We start from the raw sequence: 24,704 nt of genomic DNA, 5'->3' as shown, positions 1-24,704 counted from the left end.
GCTCCAACCCTTTCCCACTCCATCAAAAAACAAATAAATATTTGGTCTATAGTTGGGCTTCTTCTCAACAAACAAGAATGAGCGATAAAAACCTGTAGCTTTGGTCACAGAAATCTGCATGCTGAATAATTTACAGTCAGCAATTGTTACACAACAGATAGTTTCAACTAAAAATCTGTGGCTGGCCAGCTTGAATGACAAATAAATAAAAATATAAAAAAAGGTTAAGTTGTTTAGGTCATTTTCCTTACATGCAATTTAGTTTAGGTCCTTGAAATTATAGAACAAAGAACCTTCCAAGGCATACCAGAAAGTTTTGTAAAATATATAAAAAACATATCAAGGCCATCTTGGTATTTATGGAAAAAGCACCTTACCTACCAGAAAACCGAGTAAAAATATAAATAAATTTATTTTCTTATAAAAAAAAAAAAAAAACCCATGCAAAAGCAGAGTGTGTTGGTTGTATACTATACATTCATAACTGGGGTCAGTTGCATTAATGAGCTGGCAGTAAGCAGTCCATCATTTTTGTTACTGACATTCATTTCCAGATTCTGTAGAAATGTTCTTTTCTTCAAAGTTTCCAAAATCACAGAGTTACTTGATGCAAGACTTATCCGAGTTCTAGAAGAGAAGAAAATGCAGACTTTGAGAACCAATTTATATTATTGAAAATGCATTAAATACTGGAACATAGAACAAAAATTAATTATTAGGCCAATGCTATCACATACCCAGTGAAGTTAACCACTTTAGATGATACACCGATGAAAAAACCTCCTACACAAGTTTTACTTGTATATCTGCAGTCTTCTCTTCTAAAACACCCCTTCAACAGGGCAGAAAAGTGTTAGAATCCTTCTTCATCTGTTAGTATCACAGAGAAGGGGGCAGAGAAGCTGCAGCTAGTGAGAGCTGATTAGAAGAAAGGAACACACCCTGCTCAACACAGCACAAAAACTGTGCTGTGAAAAGACAAGCTCCCTGTGGAGCTCTCCCTCCCCATCGGAAAAACTTCTCAGAAGTGACTCATGCTGATAGAGGAATGAAGCACCAGAGAGAAAACAACACTTAGAGCTTTGGGGAAAGACAAGTAAACACTACAGCGCTATACGCGCTTTGCTCAGATTTTACGACTGAGGTTTACAACCACTTCAAGGGAAAAGTAGTGTGTTTAAAAAATTTATATCAAATAAACATTAAAAAAAAAATACAAAAAATGGATTTTTGTAAGATCTTACAGTAAAATCCTTTTCTCTTAAGCTCATTGACAGACGTAGTCTTCTTGATTCTCAAGAGCTGGGTTATGTTGTCTCCGCAGGAGTAGGACTAGGCAGAAAGACAAAACGTTCTGGCTCCACCTTAGGGGCAGTCCCTGAGGGTATATCCTCCCTCTCTCTGCTACAGGCAATCAGTTCTGTTCTAAAGCAGTAACAGAGAATTTAACCCAACTCAATGATAGAGGGGCGGGTACTAAGTCTGTCAATGAGCTTAAGAGAAAAGGATTTTACGGTAAGATCTTACAAAAATCCATTTTTCTCTATCGCTCATTGACAGACGTAGTCTTCTTGATTCTCAAGAGCTGGGACATCCAGAAGCAGTGCCACAAATGAGGGGTGGGATTGACAAAAATCAAATCCAATCTAGAAGGCCCAACCGGTGCCAAACTAGAAGTTTTAAAGGCTCATTATAAACAAAGAATGAGACTAAAAAGAAAAATTTCCAACAGAAAAAAACCCTCGAGGCAGACCACTGGTCTCCTCAAATGGCGGCCTGCAAAACCTTGCGGCCAAACACGGCATCAGATGATGCCATTACATCAACTTTATAATGTTTTGTAAAGGTATGCACCGACGACCAGGTAGCCGCCTTGCACACCTGGACCACTGACGCCTGATGGCGAAAGGCCCATGACGCACTAAGCGCCCGAGTGGAGTGCGTCTTAACAGGGAACCGGGGCTCCCGACCCTTAATAGAATAAGCCTGTACCACCGTCTGTCTGATCCATCTGGAAATGGTCGCGGCAGATGCAGGCAACCCCTTTTTGGGTCCATCCGGGATCACAAAAAGTGAATCCGTCTTGCGAAACGAGTCTGTCGTTTTCAAGTATACCCTGATCGCCTGGACCACATCCAAGGAGTGTAAAGCAAACTCCCGAGGATGACTGGGCTTAGGACACAGGGAAGGTAATACAATTTCTTCATTCAGATGAAATTCTGAAACCACTTTTGGTAGGAAGGATGGATTCGGACGAAGAACCACCTTATCTCTATGAACCACCAGATATGGTGAACGACAAGATAATGCGGCCAGTTCTGACACCCTGCGTGCAGAAGTAATAGCCACCAAGAAGGCCACCTTCTGGGACAACGTAGGTAGAGGAATCTCCCTAATATCTTCAAAGGGAGGTTTCTGAAGAACCGACAACACTAAATTAAGATCCCAGGGTGGTAACGGCGCGCGCACTGGCGGAGCCAGATGTCGCACCCCCTGGATGAAATTCCGCACCAAGGAATGAGTAGCCAAAGGCTTCTGAAAGAAGATAGCTAATGCTGAGACCTGACCCTTGATAGTACTCAAGGCCAGTTTCTGCTCACTGATTCCCTGTAGCAGAGAGAGGGAGGATATACCCTCAGGAACTGCCCCTAAGGTGGAGCCAGAACGTTTTGTCTTTCTGCCTAGTCCTACTCCTGCGGAGACGACATAACCCAGCTCTTGAGAATCAAGAAGACTACGTCTGTCAATGAGCGATAGAGAAAGCACATGTTGCCCCCACCCACAGAAACACAAAAGCACAGATAGGTGTATGCGTTGCACATGTATGAAGGCAGAGATTGTGCAACACATATAGGGTATCCCCGTACACAGCGGAGTGTGGAGTTTCAAAAGAAGAAAGTTTACAATTAAATAAGTATAATGGGTGTTACAGAAATAAGAGTACATATTTGTCATTAACAAATAAGTTGTCACTGGTAAGCATAGACAGGTAGCCAGTAAGTGGTGGACAATACGTTTCAAAACTGAACATATCTAGGTAGGCACAGAATATTCCAAAACCACAACTGAATATCACACGATCATTTTATTTCTGGAAACAGCTTAAAAAAAGGAGATGTACAGCCAAGGCTCTTTTGGCTTTACTTCTCCTATGGATCACAGGAATGCAGTTCATTCTGCACTCCTGTGACCCCTTTTCGGTCCAGGCACTGCGTCATCGTGACAATGTAAGTCAGGATCCGCGAGGTCCCTGGAATGACACCCGGTTCAGCCTCTCAGTGAGCCGCTGAGAGCCTGAGCCAGCCGCTCCACAGCCCCGCACTCCAGTGAGCGAGGAGGAGGCAGAGCAGAGAGCTGCTGACTATCAGCAGCTATCTGCTCACGGAGCTGTCAGAACCGAGTGATTGGCGGTGTTCGATCGCTCAGTTCTCAGTGTAGAGGCGCAGGGGGACTGATGCTGCATCCACCTAGGTAGGTATAAATTAAAAAAAAAAAAAAAAAAAAAAAAAAAAAACACCCATACATCTCTTTTAAAGGTGTTAGCCAGACATTCCAAGTCTCAGTAAATTTTGTATGTGTAAAACTGGATTGTCAAAGCACTCTTCATAACTTAACTAAATTAGCTTTAATTTTAACATCAGAAACGCTTGGTGCCATGTTGCTTCTCCATTTAAGCATAAGCATTAATCTTACCACAGAAAGTATGTGTATGACCATAGTCCTGAGTTTATGCAGGAAAATGCAATCTCATTTTTATTTTATACAAAAAAAAAAAGTTCAGAGATTGTACGACATGAAAACAAATTCAGCTCGTCTTTTTATTCTTAAGGACCTCTGCTTTCAGAAAAAAACACTGCTCAAAAAAATTTAAAGGAACACTTTGAAAACACATCACATGGGGAAAAATATGATGCTGGATATCTATACCGATATGGACTGGGTAATGTGTTAGGAACGAAAGGATGCCACATTGTTTAATGGAAATGAAAATCATTAACCTGCAGAGGACTGAATTCAAATATAACCCGAAAATCAAAGTGAAAAAATGATGCAGCAGGCTAGTCCATTTTGCTGAAATTTCATTGCAGCAACTCAAAATGGTACACCGTAGTTTGTATGGCCCCCACATGCTTGTATGCATGCCTGACAATGTCGGGGCATGCTCCTAATGAGACGACGGATGGTGTCCTAAGGTATCTCCTCCCAGATCTGGACCAGGGCATCACTGCGCTCCTGAACAGACTGAGGTGCAATCTGACAGCGTCAGATGGACCAAACAATGTCCCAGAGGTGTTCGATCGGATTTAGGTGTGGGGCCATTCAATGGCATCAAGTCCTTCATCCTCTAACTGGCTGCATACTCTCACCACATGAGGCCTGGGCATTGCCGTACACCAGGAGGAACCCAGGACCCACTGTACGGTCTGACAACGGGTCCAAGGATTTCATCCCAATATCTAATGGCAGTCATAGTGCCATTGTCTAGCCTGTAGAGGTCTGTTCGTCCCTCCATGGATATGCCTCCCTAGACCCATCACTGACCCACCACCAAATCAGTCATGCTGAATGATGTTACAGGCAGCATAACATTCTCCAGAGCTTCTCCAGACCCTTTTTATGTCTGTCACATGTGCTCAGGGTGAACCTGCTCTCATCTGTGAAAAGCACAGGGTGTGTGTTCAATGGCAAATGCCATTCAAGCTCCATGGGGCTGGGTAGTGAGCACAGGGCCCACTACAGGACCTCGGGGCCTCAGGTCACCCTCATGAAATCGGCTTCTGATTGTTAGGTCAGAGATATTCACACCAGGGGCCTGCTGGAGGTCAATTTGTAGGGCTCTGGCAGTGCTCATCCTGATCCTCTTTGCATAAAGTAGCAGTTGCTGGTCCTGCTGATGGGTTAGGGACCTTCTACGGCACTCCTAGAGTAACTGCCTGTCTCCTGGAATCCCCTCCATGCTCTGGAGACTGTGCTGGGAGACACAGCAAACCTTCTGCCGTATTGATGTGCCATCCTGAAGGAGTTGGACTGTCTGCGCAACCTCTATAGGGTCCAGTTATGGCCTCCTGCTACCAGTAATGACACTGACCCCAGCCAAATGCAAAACTAGTGAAAGTGTCAGAAAAGAGGGGTAGGGGGGGAAAAAAATGCCAGTGGCTTTCACCTGTAAAACCATTCCCGTTTTGGAGGTAATCATTGTTGCCCATCTAGTGCACATGTTAATTTTATTAAAGTGGTTGTTAAGTCACAGATATAAAATCATCCCACCTCATCTGTAATATAACAATAAGTGTTCCTGTGCCTGTGTTATAGAAAAAATATGCCAATCTCTACCTATATCGGAGCGACTCCCTGCTCTCAGCTGACTCCTCAGCTTTCTCCTCTGCCCGGCTGACAGCTTCAGTGGGTGGGGCCGAGCACTGCCGCTGACATCAGCCAGGGAGGAGAGGGAGAGAGCAAGAGAGACAAGCAGTCACATGATCACCAAGAGCCGCTCTGAGATCAGCATATTTTTTGTATAACACAGACACAGGGATACTAATTGTTACATTACAGAGGGGATGGGATGATTTTATATTAAATATGAGAGCAGCAGGAGAGAAGGGGTGGGGGGGCACTGACACAAGCAGACAGACGGGGAGGGGCAGAGGAGGACAGTGCAGGGCTGCGGCGAGAAGTTAGAGGAACTTTTAAACTAAATGATGGGGTGGGGGGGGGGGCTGCGGAAGTTTCCAGATGTAGAGTTAGCCAGCGGGGAAAAAGGTTCAGCAGGCAATATTGGGGGCATTAATGGTAGGGTGACCAGAGATCTAAAACCCAAGATAGGCAAGTTGACAAATCCAAAACGCAGCCTCATAATACCTAATAAGGGTATAGTTTGCGACTGGACAAAATGAAGTGGTTTGTATACTAATGCTAGAAGTCTGGCTAACAAGATGGGAGAACTGGAGCTGCTAATGTATGAGGAGGATTTCAATTTTGTGGGAATTTCAGAAACTTGGTTTGACAGCTCAGGATTGGCTGGCAACCAATAAGGGGTATTCCCTTAACCGCAGTGATCGGGAGAATAAGTAAAAATGCATACAAAAACAAAATAAAAAGCATTCAAGAAATACAAAGCAGAACGGTCATTGGCTGCATTTTGACACTACAAAGAATGCAATAAGAAACGTAAGAGAGCAATCAAGGTGGCCAAGATAGAACACAAAAGGCACATAGAGTAAGAAAAACCCAGAGAAATTCATATATATATATATATATATATATATATATATATATATATATATATATATATATATATATATATATATATATATATATATATATATATATATATATATATATATATATATATATATATACACACACATACATACATATACATATATACATACATACACACACACACACACACACACACACACACACACACACACACATATATATACATATATACTAAGAAAGTGAGGCCAGAACATATTGGGCCCATAAAGGATGAAGGGAATCTGGCTGTAAAGGACAGAGAGAAAGCAGAGGTTCTAAATAAGTTATTCTCCTCAGTCTTCACAAAAGAATTGGGGGGATACAGTAACCTAGTCTGTAATGTTTAAGTTAATACCACGTCACAGGAAGCCCCCTCATAGTTAACAGAAGACAGACTCAGAACTAGACTCTAAAAACTTAACATAAGTCACCAGGACCAGACGGCCTACACCCAAGGATCCTTAAGGAACTCAGCTGGGTGATAAGTGGACTGTCCTTAGAAATTAGAAACAATGATCAGGCTAACGGGAATGGTACCAGTTGATTGGAGAAAAGTAAACGTGGCACCAATATTTTTTTTTTAAAAAAAGGGCGGAGATATATCACTGGGAACTACAGGCCAGTTAGCCCAGCATCAAGTTTATGCAAGCTATTGGAGGGGATAAGGGACTAAATACAAAATGTTAGCAATAAAAATGGTATCAGTAGTAATCAGCATGGATTCATGAAGAATCGTTCTTGCCAGACCAACCCATTAACCTTCTATGAAGAAGTGAGCTGCCATCTAGATAAAGGAAGGCCTGTAGATGTAGTGTATCTGGACTTTGCAAAAGGCATTTGATACAGTTCCCCACAAACGCTTACTGTACAAATTAAGGTACATAGGTATGGACCATAGGGTGAGTACCTGGATTGAAAACTGGCTTCAGGGGAAAGTCCAAAGGGTGGTGATAAATTGGGAGTACTCAGATTGGTCGGGTGTGGAAAGTGGGGTCCTCATTGGAAGGGGTGGACTGAAATAGTATCAAAGTTTTCACACTGGAGCAGAACAGAATGGGGGTCTTGCAGTACTCTTGTAAAGTATGTATTTGTCAGCACCTCTTAGAGACACACACTTAATAGCTATGTCTAATTACATGGCAAACCGATTGCTTTACTTTCAGTCAGGGCTGTAAAAAAAACTCATTTAAAAAAGGACTATAAATAGCACATTTTTGTTGCTGAAAAAGGTGCTTTATAATATAAACTTGGGAAAACATTTTAAAGGTGGATTTGCCATTACAATTAAAAAAAGGTACATGGCATTAGATAGATTTGAACTTAATAGGTAAAAATTCCTACCTTGGAGACTCAATTCCACTGTCTCCTGTAGTGCTATGATTCTCATTAGGGCTGGACTCCAGTGGGCTGCTAGTTGCATTAAATAACTTCAGCGTATGCTCATAGCAGGCTTGCATTTCCCCAGGTCGCTGCTCCGGCTCCTCTATGTGTTTCTCATCACTTCCTTTAATGGATGTCTGCACAGTTTCTGCCATGGAATTGCAGTCACTGGAATTGCAGTAGTCGAATATGCTGCCATCCACCAGCTCTTGAGGTGGAATAGACTCTGCAGTATCAACCTCCAGCTCAGGATGGTTGGAGAGATAGTGTGAAAACGACTGGCTGGTGCTTGCTTTGATGTGCAGAGCAGGTTTAGTATAACAGCTTGAGGAAAACACAGAACGAGTGCAATCGTCTTGGCGTTGGCTACCAGCAGATGTACACCGATGTACAGGGGATCTCTTTGGCTCCCAGTGGCTTGCAGAAGTTTCAGATGCACTATGGCTTTCATCACGTACATTATTCCAATTAAGTGTATTCATATTTTGTATGCAAATTTCAAGATTCTGACATATTCCAACATGTTCATCTTCAATAGAGAAAGAGCAGGAAGCATCCTCATTGTCCACAACATTTTTGTAACTGGCCTGGTCACTTTCAGGATTTCCTTCTCTCTGAGAAGTGTGTGTTGAATACTTTGGTAAATCTTTGACGGTTACTCCACTGGCTGTACAATAGCCACTTTGTTCAGATTTTGCTTCCCCTAACGAACCAATGTAGGACCGCCCATAATGCTTTGAAGAATTAATGTTTCTATAAAGATTTGTTTGGCTGCGTTGTAAAGGTCCATGAATACTGCTAATCTTACCACAATAAAGACCTGATGAATAAGAGGTTCCTCTTTCACTTTCCCAAGTCAAGTCTGATTGTAAAACCACATTAGTTTGATTGTCTCCAAAAAGTGGAGCCCCATCCTCACAAGACAGAGAACTCTGCTCTTTATTTTGTTTAAACTTGTCATCTATCCTTAGAGTACTGCACTGTGGGTAATTAGGAGAATATTCTGTCAAATCATCTTTATCATTAACAGGTACCATCTGATCCTGAAATAGCTCCTCATTATAATAATCGTCTACAGGCCGCTCACATTTAAAATGTCTTGTTCCAGCCTCAGCATTTGATCCTGGGCAGTCCAAAGACTTTGACCTTGGCATATTTTTTCTATTTTTTCCAGAGTTGATTCTTTTCATCTCTTTTACAGATTTGTGTCCACTGATGTTACCGTTTTCCCTATAAGAAATACCCTCAAAAGGGTTTTTAATTTGCTTTTTATAAAGGACTTCATTTTTTTTAACATCTGCTTTAGCTGGAGCGAAGACGTCTGGAACCAGTATGTCATCCATTTCACCGGTCTGTTGAAAGGACTTCTTTACCACATTAGCCTCCCCATGAAGAGCTGACCTTTGGACAGAGCTATCCTTTTTTGCTTTTTCTTTACTAGCCTGAACTTTTTTATGGTACTTTGACATCCTACCATTTTTCTTCTTATTGCTGCCTTTACCATTATGTCCATTTTTGTTTCGGATTATATCTGTTGAGGTCCCTTTACTGAAGTACTTTTTCTGTTCCTCAATTTTTTGCATTAGCATTGTATGTTTCATTAAGTTGTCGACAGTAAGAATTGGATTGATGCGCTTAATAATTTCATGTTCTATATCACGCGGGATATTATCCAAGTTATCTTCATCTCTCACCGGCCACTCTTCCGGTGGAAACTGTGCAGAAAAACTTGCTAGTTCTTTTTTGGATTTCTCTTTTTTAGAAACATTTCTCCAAAAGAGACTGATGCCAAATTTCTTATGGCACTTTTCTTTTTCCTTTATTGAGAGTTGTGGTTTTGTCTTAGCACATGTTTGATGGTCTCGTGAAGTGGAGGTGGCTTGGTTTTGAACAGCTGTCTTTGAATCCTTGACACTTTTATGTTCTTTTGGATTACTCTCATTGATTGACTGCTGTCCTAGTATGTTCTGAGTGGAGTTTTCAGAGAAGCAGCTACAAGAACGGCAGTGGGACACAGAGGGGACATTAACTTTAGTTAAGTCTGCACAGCTTTCCATGCTCACAAGATAGGTAACAGTTGGTGGAGAGGCAGAAATATCTTCAGTTGCACCACACTTGTGTGAAAGTGGCTTTCTAGTAATGAAATATGTCTGCGGAGTGACAATAAAATAACCTTCTCCGGTGTGGAAGATTTTTCGCTCTTTGATTAGAGTCCCAAGAGTAGAATAGAGAATTTCCTGGGATGGTGTTGCAATGCCTATAAAATAAATATTCAGCATTTAGTAAAATTGAAATCATTTTTAAACAAAACCACCAATTTTAAATGTAATCTCCTGATGCCATTCTTATTTGTGTGTACAGTTTAGATGTGGTAGTAATCAAGGAGAGAAGCAGGTTAGTAACAGCCACGAAAAACCCCAGGCCCATTCACACTTAATCGTTTGTAGCTCTACGGTCCAAAATGCTAAAGATCCAAAATTCCATGGTTTTTAATTGTGCCTGTTCACACCAGAGTTAGGGTCGTTTGAAGTTTGTAGCTTAAAGAGTGCATGAGCTTCTTTTGACCTACAAGCTTCAATCATTTTTGGCCACCAGCAGACTTAAATTGAAAGTCGTGAAAACCACATATTGTGGGGGCATCACCATTAGCTTGTGGATGGACAGCCAGGCCTGACGGCATAAGGGGTGGAGCCAGTGACACAAGACATCTTTCCAATACAGTAGGGCAGGGGAGAACACAAAGTACCTGTAAGCCATAGTGAGCAGAAAAATCCTTAAGGGGACAGAAGCAATCAATCCATCCACAAGCTGCAGCCTCTAATGGGGATGTCCCTTATGGTGGTCTGAGCAATTGTACATTGGAGTTATCCGTTGTGCACCAGAGTCAATGCACTTTTATAGGCGAGTGTGGTTTATGCTTAGCTTTTAAATACATTTGTGGTTTATATGGAAAGCGCTAAGTTGGTCTGTATGTTTTGCCTCTGAGTGTTATGGGTGGAATTGTGGGAATCATATATATGGAGTAACCGGATCTAGAGAGTGGTTTTATAGTTGCCTACATCTGGTCACATCCCTTAAAGAGACATGCACATTTGACCTCAAACTGGGAGGCGAGCTGCTCTTGGTGGTGGTGTGTGCAGAACACTTAATTTTACAGAAGAAATTTTCATCAAGCATCTGAGAAATACTTTTAAAAGCACTACACAAGGACTTTTATATGATTTCTTTTCTTAAAAAGCACTAAAACGTAGACTTCTATATATTTCTTTATTTTTCCATCAACTTTATTGGTCTAATAGCTATATTTCACATATACTTGGTTGATTCATGGTTTAGCGTCACTATTTTATTATCAATTCATGGTGCAACCCCTGGGGACTTCTCTCTGAACCCCAGTGTACTATGGATTTGCAGAGAGGTGCAGGGAAGAATACGGTTCTTTACTGCACTGTTCCCAAACATTCCTCCTCTGTCTGTCCCAGGCTCTTGTATGTGATATCACCTGGGATGGACAAGAGGAAGGCTAGCGAGAATCAAAGGTGAAAAGGCATGCTACAACAGCAGCTTCCCTGCACTGCATGTGGAGGAAAGCAACTCCCTGTGCACTTATCTCAAGATCGAACCGCAATTGAGCATCTGTGCAGAAAAAAAGCAAGCCCAAGTTTCACATTAAGGAGGTGTGTATTTTTTTATTCTATTATTTATTGCGGTTTGTGAATTATTGTTTTATCTACAGCCTGCTGATCAGATCCAATGTTGTGTGAGCTGTAGATCTGAAAATTTGTTGTTTCAGGGGTTCCCCGAGATCTCATACTTTTTGCCAAAAGTAAAAAGTTTGAGAAATCCTGGTCTATGGGTACCAACAGTTAACAAGTAAATACATAGTTCTTCCAACCAATTCAAATGTTATAATATTCTGGCATAATGGTGGCACACATGAGTCAGTTCTCAGACATTTTCTGAGACCCCTAGGAATCGCTCTTTATCATGGATAATAAATTTTACACTACATGTAAACTGATGATCTACATGTACTAACCCCATGTACTACATGTAGCCTCAAATAAAAAAATTAAGTCACATATAGCTTTAATCTGCATATCAAAAGGATAAACCACTAAAAATGAATATTTCCGTTATGGGTGCACATCGGTTTGCATTTCTGTTCCTTTCACATGGCCATAAAGATAGTGTCACTCTTCCACTTACATGATGCCAGTACTTTTTTTTTTTAAATTTATGGCACATTATGTGATTATGTCCAACAAGTAAAAGGCACACACATTGCCTGAACTGCATGCTACCAAGACCAATGACAAAGTACAAGATGTTTCTCATATGGCCTCTGCACTTGGGTCATGTGACATCAGATTTCATGACCAAGGGTAAATGAGACATTGAGCATTCTGCTCTGCACATTCTACACACATTTTGAAAGGGAAACTTTAGTCAGAAAATTAGGTCCTGCTAGATCACTTCACGCTGGCTCCTTTTCCAGGTATAGCTACGTAAACCATTAAATATAAGTGCATATACTGTTTAAAATCTAGTAATACACTGTTTCCATTTGTATGGACTAGCCTAAAATATGGCAGCAGGTTTAAAGAGCATATTCTTTTAAAAAGATGGTTTCCACTTTCCTGGCATTGGGTAAAGCATGAATTGCAGTAGTCTAATACATCCACACTGATGCAGAGGTTTGTGTATGAAACACGGAGAGCTTAATTTGGGTTTCTGCTCTGGGCGAGATATGGATTACACATATTGTAAACACAGTGAGCAAATGGTCAGCACCTGGGTAATGTTTTACCAGCTGCTCCATGAGGGATTCTTGTGTTACTAGAATCTCTGCGGCATTCATATCGGATATTGCACAGCATAAGACTTCTGCCAGAGGGATGAACTGAGACTGAGACACGGGGCTCATCTGTACTGGAGAGATATCACCTGCAATGAGACAGAGAAAGAGAATAAAACACTGCAACACAAAGGGCCTTATGATTTAACAATATGGCACATTATGTCATATGTCCAACTTGTAAAAGGCATGCACATACTGCCTGAACTTAAAGCCTACGTTTAAGTAAAATATTTTTAAAATGGAGCACATGGACAGTGCTTATGTTTAAAGAGAAGTATTGAAATCCAAAGCCAACCCCTGGCAGCTGTAATGTTACAATCGTATATGAGTGAATACAAGAGCTGGACCTGCCACAGGCCCTCGTCAAAAGTGAGGACTATGCATGTCCTTAGGGCTCCCTCCTCCATTCACAGAAGATGTACCATTGCTTCATGAATGAAAAGCGATGAATGGAGGACAGCCAGATAAATGAAGGTCTGCCTCCTCTATTCATAGAGCTCTTCCTCACCACCTGCCAAGTGCCTCTGGAAAGCAATCAATGGTGGATTGATTTCCAGAAGTGTGGCAAGAGCTGCTGCATGGCTAAATGTAGCATTTGTATCACTCACCCTGTTCTTTTAGATTGTAAGCTTTTTTGAGCAGGGCCCTCCTATCCTTACCTTGATTTTTATTGTAACTGCACTGTCTCTTTATATTGTAAAGCGCTGAAGAAACGGTTGGTGCTATATATAAATACAGTAATACACCGCATTTGTGTTTTTAGCTGTGCTCGATTCTGGCAGGGTGTCACTGAACTGAACTGGAGTCTGTTCGTTTAGCAGATAGAATACAGTGGTGATCAACCGATATTGATTTTCTGTTGCAGATATTTTGACCATTGCATATCGGTATCGGCCGATATTTTTGTACATTTAAAGTTTTGAAAAATAAAGAATTTTTGACACAAATCTGATACTGAACATGTGGGCTAGGTCTTTTAGATGTAATGTGCAGTCTTCCCTTCCCTCCCTGCCAGGAATCCCGTGTGAACCTAGTTTAGTGTCATTACAATTCTAGAATCCAATTTATTAGTGTTTTATATAATGCCCAGTGTGTGTTTTTGTAATAGAATAGTGGGAAATACCTTCATTGCATCGCTGCTCCGGGCTCTCCTCGCTAATCTCCCCCTCTGCGGTTTTCTCCTCTCATAGCCGTCAGAGGAGGATCTCAGCCCCTCCCCTCTGCAGTGTACACAGAAGTACCGGGTATTAGATTAGAATAGTGTGAAATCCCTTCGTTACATCTCCCGCTCTGCTGTTCTTCTCTCCTTCCCCACTGACAGCGGGGGGTCACAGAAGGGCCAAGCGGCTATGTAACGAAGGTAATTCACACTATTAGATTACAAAAACACACACTGGACATTATATAAAACACTAATAAAGTGGATGCTAGGATTTTACATACACTAATATCGGCAATATCGGTAACCTCTGGGGCCGATACAGATATATCGGGGAAAGTGCATATTGGCCCTCGATATATCGGCCTTGCCTTCCTAGAATACAGTGAACTGTCACATCCAGCTTTTTTTTTATGCAAGAAAAGAAATTGCGGCCTTTAAGCAACGAGATCACACCAAATATTTCTCTGTAGAGCATAGATGCCCTTATGCACAGCATTCGCACTATCCATACATTACAAACATTGCAAAAGGCAAATTCCCATGTAAAAAGGCTTGTAAACAGGGTTGCAGCAGTTGCGTTGAAGAAGAGGTCACTGCTGCAGGTCATTTACTAACTGCACTCCAAATGCTGGTTTCCCAAACTCCTGCTATCACCCAGAACGTCCCCATATAGAGATTGTCAAAGGATTGTACCAAAATATTTGCATTGGTGTCACTCTCCACTCATAACTGACCACCTTAAGAAATGCTTATGTAGGTCTCCTCACAAAACAATCTGCTGAGAGACAGAACAGTGGAAAATAGGATGGTCAAACCCCCACCTATGTCTAACATTTCAGAATACTAAAACAATTAATTCTAACAGCAAAAAATCTGGAATAAATGGAATGCACATGAATTCCAAAATGGCCATTTTATTATTGATCTAAAGAAAATTTCCTAGGTCATGCAAAACATTGGTAATGTAATTATAAGCAGTGCTTGATTAAGAGCTCGGTGTGCCTGGAGCGTGGAATTATGTTGGGTTCATTATCATTTGTCTTGGTAATAAATTCATTTCCCCCAGCATTGATTCCAGACATCCAAAACAGAGTTTCATTTCCCTACACTGAGAGGCCCACCAAGGTTTCCTGAGGCCAATATGTCTGCTGTCGGGGTGCAAGAAAAAAAAAAGCCGAGCTAGCAGATTGAATATCTCAGCATTATAAGTCATCCTCTAGCACAAGTAGTGTAAACAGGTTTGTATGTTGCTCATACACACAATTATAATACCAATAAGTCTAAAATCTATTTTCAGACACCAAATACTTGTAGAACATACACCCATGTTAAAATGCATCTACTTTCTAAACAATTTAGACTTGACAAACAGGTTTTCGATAACTGCCAGTCATTTAGTTTCCCAAAATATTTCTTCATATTTATAACAATGAATTTACATCTACCCATTTATTGACATCAGTACATATATAGATTGAATATCAAGCATACAAATTTTATTCCAAGTCTGACCTAGAAGAACTGAGGCCTGGCTATGAACATTAAGAAAAAAAACCCAAGCTCTCAGAGACCCTGTAAAACAAGCGCTCAGAGACGCTTGCAACAGCAGCCACTACTGAGTTGTCTTCAAAGTTCACACAAGAAAGCACCAGGAGAGAGCAGGCTCCACACTTCACATATGTACCAACGTGGCTTGTGTCCAATCATTTGTACCAGCAATAGGATGCCACACACCAAAAAGCAAGATAACCTTGCGCCGAGCAAATGCATACACGTAGCCTCACAAAAGTGGGTCTTCCATGCATATATGCGCAGCTGTGTTTGTGCTGAAGGTACACCGATTTTCAAGCACAGAAACTGAGCTCTCACTGAGAGAACTAGGTCTTGTACTAAACGGGAACCAGGAGGCCTATTTCCAGATCACCTGATTGCTGTGATAGCCTCTGATTGACTATCCCAGTAAAAATCGGTCAGTCATGTTCAAGGAACCCCTCAAGGGTGGTAAGGGCGTGCCCGACATTGCAACGTTACTGAGGGTGTTCTTTGCTTGCAACTGCATCCACAGGACTTTAGTGGACAGAACTTTGGACTCTGGCAGCAACTCCATGTCCCGTTTTTTCCTCTTTGGAGGTCCCTTGGATGGGACAAATGGGACAGCTCCATTCCCTACAACTGGGACACTCCTTGGTACTACTTGGACACTCAAGTTCATCAAGGAGCAGGGGCTGCATGGAGTTAAACCCAACTTGTGGAAGCCAAAAACCATCTAAAAGTTGATCAGAGCATCGGACATTGTTGAGACTGTTCCAGGCCTCCCTTCAGCCACCTGCAAAGTGGTCTGGAGGAATGTTTCTTCAAAGGGACTCACCAACAAGCATAAAGATCTGGCATGGATGGCAATCCAAGGGGGGTTGCCGCTTAGGAAATTTATGCATGCCAGAAACTTTTGCAGATACAGGCACTGCCCTTTTTGCATCATCCAGGAGGAAACGTCTTTTCACGTTTTCTGGGAGTGCCCCTTTGCACAGAGCCCTGTTGAGGGCCTTGGAACCTGAACTTAGAGACTTTGTTCCACAGACTGCCATCACACATTTCGATGTGCTGAATGGACTCTTCCATGGAACTTTTTCCAAGGAGGACATTGACAACGCCTGGAGGGTGTTGTGTTGCTTTAAGGACACTTCATGGTGCGCCATAAAGCGCCTTATCCACCAGCGGGAGAGGATGTCCATTCAGGACTGTCACAGACTGATTCAGTCTGCTCAGACTATAATCTGATGGATCTCATGGAGGAAGAGGAGGTCTGAAGATGTCCCCTTCCCCCACTCTCCCTTGTGTGTCTTGGTCTATTCAATAAAGCTCTTGGCTTGTGACTTCATTCCCCTCCCCTTACCCCTCTCTCCCACCCCCCATCACACCTGTTGCTTTTTTGAAAAGCTAAATGTTTATTGATAAGTTGCAAAGTATACGATTTCTAGTTTAATGCTTTAGGGGTATTGCGACGTCATGCATGATGTGATGGCACGGGGTATCCTAAAGCCTCGTACACACGTACCGATCGTCGGCCGAACGATCGGCCGTCTTTTGTTCAGGGCTGTCAGGTCTGTTGAAAACTGCACACGAATTCTGTCGGCCAACAACAGCCGACTGCAGAAGTGATGTCATGTGATGGTTAACTTTCCTTGTCTTTTTTCTTTTCTGAGCATGCCCAGTCTTGCAAATCTGCTGTCTGTCGGCCGAAATCTGTACTGACTGGCGAACAATCGGCCGTTCTGGTGTTGGCCAACAAAAATTTTAATGCCTGCACGACAGATTCTGTTCGGCCAAAAATGCGCTGTCGGCTGTCGGAAGCATCATACTAACAAGCCTACAATCGGCCGTCGGCCGAATATTTACGGCCGACAATCGGTACGTGTGTACGGGGCTTTACTCCGCACAACACAGACATCGTACCGCAGAATGAATGTATTTATTTGTATGATCGGAAAAGTATTGTAATGTAGTGTATTTATGCGCTGCGTCGCAGTACAGGGGAGAGTGTACCCCAACAAAGTATTGTTTTTTGTATATTCTTATGCAAAGTATACATTTTCCAAAAAAAAAAAGTAATCAGTCACTATATAGCCCATCCGTTTTTTTCTCTTTCGTAAATAGAGAAAAAGAAAATACACTATCTGTTTGATCTATGCCAGTGTATTTTAGGTAAGATTAAAAATAATAATAAAAATAATAATAAAAATAATAATAAAAATAATAATAAAAATAATAATAAAAATAATAATAAAAATAAAAATAAAAATAAAAATAAAAATAAAAATTATATATATATATATATATATATATATATATATATATATATATATATATATAAAATTCATCTGAATCTATGCAATTACAATCATACGTACAGCTTTCCTCAAATATGTCAAAATTGCAAAAATGTGCTCAAGCATTAAGATGTTTTACCCTTCATCATGAAGGGGTTAAAATAGCCAGCATGAGCTATTTCGATTCAGATATATGTTTTGTGCTAAGCACATCTCAGTTCCACTTTCTAATCTCTAATGTAAACACAGAGCAGGTGCACATGATGAGAGAAGAGACTTGAAAAACATCCTCTTGTGAGCCAAACAGGATTTGTTCCATAGTGCATGCAGCTACAGTAGTTAGTGATGGCTTGATTTAAAGATTTACAACAACTTATAAATATTTAAAAATGTACATAGCCTGGTCAAAGCTTTGCTTTAACAAAAGGTATCCATGGAGGATAGAGGATCATTATCTACAACTAATATAGCAGAGCACCTCATAGGGTGCACACAGCTCAGGCTCCCTCTGAAGGCTCCACTGGGCATAAATATAAATGCTATGTCAGGCAGAGAAAATAATTTCCAAACAACGCCGTATACTTACTAAAGCCGGCCCACAGGATTCATGAGCAGATTCCTCCCATCCACACATTTGATGTAGATGGGGGGAATCCTTCCCACTAAGCAACTGCAGTCCTAATCTCAACTTGTTACCTGTATAAATGAAACCTATCCATAGAAGCAATCAAATTCGATCTCCATGGCCAAGAAACCAAAACCAAAGAGCTGTCCAAGATGTAGATCTACACAAGGCTGGAATGGGCTACAAGACCATCGGCAAGCAGCTTGGTGAGAAGGTGACAATATTTGGTGCAATTATTCCCAAATGGAAGAAACGCGAAATAACTCGTCAATCTCCCTTGGTCTGGGGCTCCATACAAGATCTCACCTCGTGGAGTTTCAAAGATCAAGAACCGTGAGGAATCAGCAAATGCTGATTAGCGTTTTTCTGGCAGGGGAGGTAGTACCCCTTGTCAGAACACCATAACTCAGCAAGGGAGATCACCACACGCTTGTGTTCGTACAGCGATCTATACTTTTCTTTGCGTTCAACCCGTTATGTTGACCAAAAAAAAAAAAATGTATATATATTATATATTGTGTGCGCGCCCAGCTTAAGCGTCAGACATAGAAAATATGTTTACAATGTTTTATGCAGGAACCATGTGGATCTGAAGCAATTTATCCAATGTAAAGTTTCTGACAAGCCAAATCTTAGGTTTGTTAAATTACAGCTGACCTTTGTTTTACAGCCCGCCATTGTGAACTCTAACAAAGCCTGTTTATATAGAACTCCCCAAGAACCTTTTATCCCAGGCAGTTGCTAAGCTACCAGTCTCAGGTGTATAAATCAGGGGAAAGTCTTTGTACTGGGCAAAGACAGACAGACTTCAGATATCTTCTCAGCTGTGTGAACTCATGTCCTGCCTGAAATATTATACTCCCCGCCATGAGACAGGAATGTCTTGAAAACCGCACTTAAAGCAGCAAAAAAAGGTAACTCACCCGATAGGCAAAACCAAAAAAGTGGCCTAGGAAAAGATAGGCAGAGACCATTTCTACTCACAACTGGAATAACTACTAAATATTTTAGTGTATGTTAACATGATACCTTGTCTTGCTACCAGTACCAATGAAGAATGAAAGGAGCAATGTAGTCCAGAGTTGTGTAGAAATTGTATGCATGTGTGGAGGAACAGAGAGGGGTGGGCATTGGTGACGTTTTGTAGTACAGCAGGCAGAGTTGACAACGTGAATTAGGTTTTCAGCTCGGAAAAGAAAATCTGTTGTCAGCACAAACAGGATTGTAAAAGCTCAAATGGATTTCGGACAGATGAGTTTTTTTTGTGCTTACAGCATTTAAAAGTAATTTAAAAAAAGTAAAGTAAAAAAAATGCGAAAACGGGCATGAGTTGTACAGATTTTGTTTATTTTGCACTGACATACAGTTAAAGTATTTAAAAAAAAAATTATAACTATCCATTACTACCCAATACTTTCCAAGTAACCCCCAAACTCCCCATCCCCCCCACCCCCTGCAGTTACATACTTGCCTCCTTGAATGGCAGACACTAGATTTTTATAGGCCAGACTGCAGACAGCCATCAGAAGGGGTAAATGCAAACCTGTGATAGGGGCCCAGCTGGCTGTTTTGAGAGGCTAGGGTGGAGGGCTAGGTAGGATTTTGCCCCGAGACCTCATTCATACGAGTGTACTACAGCATACACCCATGCGTGTTGGCCTGCACTAGGATACACAGGCATTCCATGCATTACTGTGCAGTCAGTCCCTTTACTGTCAATTAGGATGCAGCGGCCACACAGATACAGCCGTTGTTTCCAATTTGACAGCTATGTAGGTGTTGAACAGCCCCAAACCCATGGCTGTCAAATTGGGAGCAGCAGTGTTTGTGCACCCACGGCATCCCAGCAGACAAAAATAGGACTACCTGCAAGGGGTGCACAGAACACCTCTGCATCCCTGTGTGGCCACAAACATGGCCCTCGCACAGGTGTACACTGCAGTATGCCCATGTGACTGAGGCTTTAAACTCAACTTGTACGTAAATCTAGAATCTGGCGATTCTAGATTTTACTTCATCAATACAGCCAAGTTTAACCCAAGGTAACCCGTATCCCCATTAACTCAATGATATATGTAGAAAAGGAATTCGTAACGTTATCCACTTTGCTAAGTGACATCTAAGCCAGCCAGGCATTATTCAGTTCACTGGACCAACTCAATTCTGAAAAGGGACACTATTGTCATCAGACATTTGTTTGTACCGGGGAAATGGCAATATGCCTCATTTCCATTGCCAAGTGCAGTAAAACCTTTGTAAAATCCCAGTCTTGTTCATTCGGATAATTTGGCTTTAGCAAAAATCTGCTTCTACAACACTTGGGAGCATTGTGAGGACGACAGGGAACTATCTTCTATGATATTTATCATATTATTCAGATCATTATGTCTATTTAGTCTAGGAGTTTCAAGTTGTTTTTTTGTGAAATTATTTTATTCAGAATACCACATCTTCCCTAAATGGTTTAAATAAACCTGTGAACTATGTGTTACTCTGTAGGGGGATCATTTTGGTTTTTCAAGAATACCATCTGCTTTAGGCCCCTTTCACACTTGTGCGACTTGTCATGCGATTTGGGACCGCAAAAATCGTATGACAAGTCGTTCTCCATTACTTCCAATGAGTCCCATTCATATCCGTGCGACTTGAAGTCGCACCGACTTCAAAGTAGTCCCTGCATTACTTTTGCCATGATTTTGATGCGTTGAGGAAAAGCCCAGTCAAACTCACAGCAAAATCGCGGCAAAAAAGTTGCGTAAAAATCGTGCAACTTTGAAGTCGCACAAGTGTGAAAGGGGCCTAAAATGTATACTTCTGTAAGCACATATGAGAAGTTTCCAAACACAAGTTAACTGGTGAATAGGTTTTTGGCTATTTGAAAATGTATAAAAAAAATGTGCGATTTACATACATTCTGAGCAATGGGGTCAGCTGAGTTTAGCAGTGCAAGTAGTAAGAATCCTGCAGCAAAGCACATTAGGAATCCAAAAAAAAAAAAAAAAGGAAGAACTACTGAGTGCACAATATACAAATAGGCCTTTTTGCTTAGACCGCTCCATCTTTCTGTAAAGCCTTCCTTTTACAATATTTTGTCATTACTAAGGCTGGCCATACATTATACAATTTTCTTTAGATTTACCTTCAACTATGGTATGTAGTATAAACTAAGGCCTGCCTAATTGGATACAATTTAAAGTGTTTAGTTTTGACCTCATATTATATGGTTTTTGGTAAATCTAACATAAAATTGTACAAGAAAATTGAACATGTATGGCCTGCCTTTGTAGATGTGAGCGCAAGTGCCTAGAAAAAGGGGAGGAGAAGTAGAAGAGTCTCCTTAATATTGAGAATATTAGTTTTCTGGACTCATTGGACACAGGACCTTCTTTCTTAAATGAGAGTGTGTGGGGAAGTAGGGATCAACCAATTATCGGTGGGGCCAATATTCGCTTTTTTTGAAGTATCTGTCACAAACTTGCCGATATTGCTTCAAGTGGTTGTACTGGAGTGATGCCTGCAGCTACAGATAACCGTGGTACCGTACCGACAGTCAGCTTTCTCATAATAACAATGTCCCGGTCCTAAAAAAAACAGATATCTCTAGTGGGAAGATTCCCGTGTATTTAAAGTGTTACTAAACCCAGGACCCTGCATTCACTATATCTGGTCTCCCACGGTACAGAGCATGGACATGCAATTTTTTTAGTAAACAAACTGCTAAATACCTTTTCTCATCAGCAGTGTATAGCAGTCTTGTGACTTCTATCAGTGTCTGGCCTGGTTAAAACTTGTAGGAGTTTTCATTCTACTCTGACTGCTATGAGGCTGCATGACTCCTGACCCTTCTGTCTGGACAGTGCTGACTGGCCCTGTGCCGATCACATGCACTCTACTCTCTTCCACCCCCCCCCAAAAAAAGAAACCCTCCAGCTTAACAAATTACACTGAGCATGTGCAGAGTGCCCCCAAGACTCTGTACTATAAGGCAGTGGTCCTCAACTCCGGTCCTCAGGGCCCACTAACAGGCCAGATTTTAAGTATTACCTTGGGGAGATGCAGACTAGAGTACTGCAATCACTGAGCAGCAAATTATATCACCTGGGATGCATTCCAGTTATCTTGCAAACCTGGCCTGTTAGGGGGCCTTGAGGACCACTGCTATAAGGGGATGGGATTAGGAACTGTGGAAGAAGGGGAGGATCGGAGAAGACGGGATCAAACAGTCCCCGTTAGCTCGCGCGCAGAAGCTAACACATACGGAAACCCTGCCCACATATGTAAACTGTGTTCAAACCACACGTGAGGTATTGCCGCGATCGTTGGAGCAAGAGCAATAATCCTCCAACTCTAAGATGGCAACCTGTAGAAATTTTCAGTGTCGCCTATGGGGATTTTAAGTACCAGTTTGTCGCCATTCCGTGAGCATGCGCAATTTTGAAGTATGAAATGTTGGGTATCCATTTACTCTACATTATCTTTCACATTATGGAAAAAAATTGGGCTAACTTTACTGGATTCTTATTTAATTAAAAAAAAAAGTGAATTTTTTTTCAAAAAAATTGCATTTGGAAGACCGCTGCGCAAATGCGGTGTGATAAAAAATATTGCAATAATCTCCATTTTATTCTCTAGGGTCTCTGCTTAAAAAAAATATATAATGTTTGGGGGTTCTAAGTAGTTTTCTAGCAAAAACAACTGATTTTAGCGTGTAAACACCAAATGTCAAAAATAGGCCTAGTAGGCAAGTGGTTAATAAACCACCAAGCTACTCATTCGCTCCCTTATCTCTCACCTCGACTATTGAAATTCCCTTCTCATAGGCTCACCTCTCCATAAGCTATCCCCCCTTCAGCCTATCATGAATGCTGCTGCCAAGCTTATCCACCATACCATCTGCTCAGTGTCTGCCACCCCTATCCGGCAATCCCTTCACGGACTCCTGATCACCCAGCGAATTAAATTCAAAAATATTAACCACAACATACAAAGCCATTACACAAATCTGCCCCAAGCTACATCACCAATCTTGTCGCCGAATATCACCCAATCCGTCCTCTCCTCTCAAGGCGTACTCCCAAGCTCCCTTGGTTCCTCCTCCTCCCATTCTTGTCTCCAGGATTTCTCCAGAGCCTTTCCCATCCTCTGGAATGCTCTACTGCAACCTGTCCAGTTATCTCTCATCCTAGCTTTCAGGCAATCCCTGAAAACTCATCTCTTCAGGGTAGCCCATCACTCCTCTAATTTTTTACCTCTTCCATCAGCTCATTACCCACAGTTGTAACCCTATGTCCCACTTAATTTTTATGATACACATCTTTATATGTACAATTACAAAAATTCAAGCTCACATTTACAACACAACTAAGAAAAGAGGTAGACAGCCACCATTTGGCTGGGCAATCATGCAAATCTACAACTGTTGCTCTGGTTGCCAAACAGACCTAAAGATTAATACTAACATATTTGCACACAAAATGCAAATATGAAATGCTAATTTGAGATGCAGCTGCATTAAGAAAATTTTCTCCAGCGTTTAATATATCACATGACCAAACAGTAGTCCTCTCATACCCCTCACAAATGATTTTCTACCACCACTAAACACACAATTTAATTTTCAAATTTAGGCTAAAGCCCTATACACACGAACATAATCTGAACGTTACTACACAACTTTCGTCCAAAATTTTCCAAAGGGACAAACCCGAAAATTTCTCGTACGATACCAGATTGCACGATTTTCGTTTAAGCAGAACAGTTTTCGTCCGAAAATACAATATAAAAAACAACACATTACATCGCTTCCGAATTTTTAATTTTGTCATACAAGAATTTTTGTACTATAGTAAACTATTTGTTTTCGAAATGGAGACTAGCATGCAAAAAAAAAAAAAAAAAAAAAAAAAAGACAATCATTCGTCCAATAATCTCATTGTGTGTACTAGACTTTACTGTAGGGAAACTGGGAATACAGAACATGTGTAAATTTCTTCCATTTTATATAAAAGAGGCCCAAGCAGGCAGATACAAAAAGCAACTGAGGTAAATGTGACTTTACAGAGCTTATTGTACTTGCAATACACTTTACAAATTCTTCCAAATATTTTTAATGCAGTAAAATTAAAAAATGGAAAAAAAAAAAAAAAAAAAAAAAAAAAAAAAAAAAAACTTTGCCAGTAACTAAAATTAGCATCACACCCGAATAGCAAAAGCTAAATAATCCCCTATTTGGTTAGAACTTCCCATCTTCTTACAGGGTCAGACCATGCTCATCATTCTGGAACTGCAAAAATGCCTCCTGGTAATTTCCATGAACATATAGAAACCGAAATTACAATCCATGGTAGAAATGTTGTTTTGACTTCTATGGTTAAGTATCTTTGGACAAGTGAAGTTTGTCTTTTGGCTGAATAAATGCTAGGTATGTCTCGGTCATGGGGGTCCATTCACACAGAAGGATGTATCTATATACCCTGAAACTGATAAAAGGCCATTTGCATTGCACACAACATACTTTTAAGTGGAATGTGGTTCTATGCAATGTCAAAAAGATGAAGTGCACCATATTGGCTTCCATGGCTTTCT

At 41.1% G+C, this 24,704-nt stretch overlaps 1 protein-coding gene across 1 annotated transcript in view; it reads right to left on the bottom strand.

The window, feature by feature from the left end:
- Window positions 1–470: 470 nt before the first annotated feature.
- STOX1 (storkhead box 1) overlaps window positions 471–24,704 on the bottom strand; it is a gene marked incomplete at both ends in the record, with an annotated part of 82,932 nt that continues 58,698 nt past the window's right edge. The window contains 3 exons of the mRNA XM_082266789.1: window positions 471–627; window positions 7,606–9,901; window positions 12,439–12,591. Of these exons, the coding sequence (XP_082122915.1) occupies window positions 471–627; window positions 7,606–9,901; window positions 12,439–12,591 (2,606 nt within the window). The remainder of the gene's footprint in view (window positions 628–7,605; window positions 9,902–12,438; window positions 12,592–24,704) is intronic.

This window comes from Pelophylax lessonae (genome assembly GCF_965119305.1).
Source record: "Pelophylax lessonae genome assembly, chromosome: 9".
Classification (NCBI taxonomy): Eukaryota; Metazoa; Chordata; class Amphibia; order Anura; family Ranidae; genus Pelophylax; species Pelophylax lessonae.
Note: the sequence above shows the minus strand (reverse complement) of the source record. Positions and strands in the feature narration are given on the sequence as shown.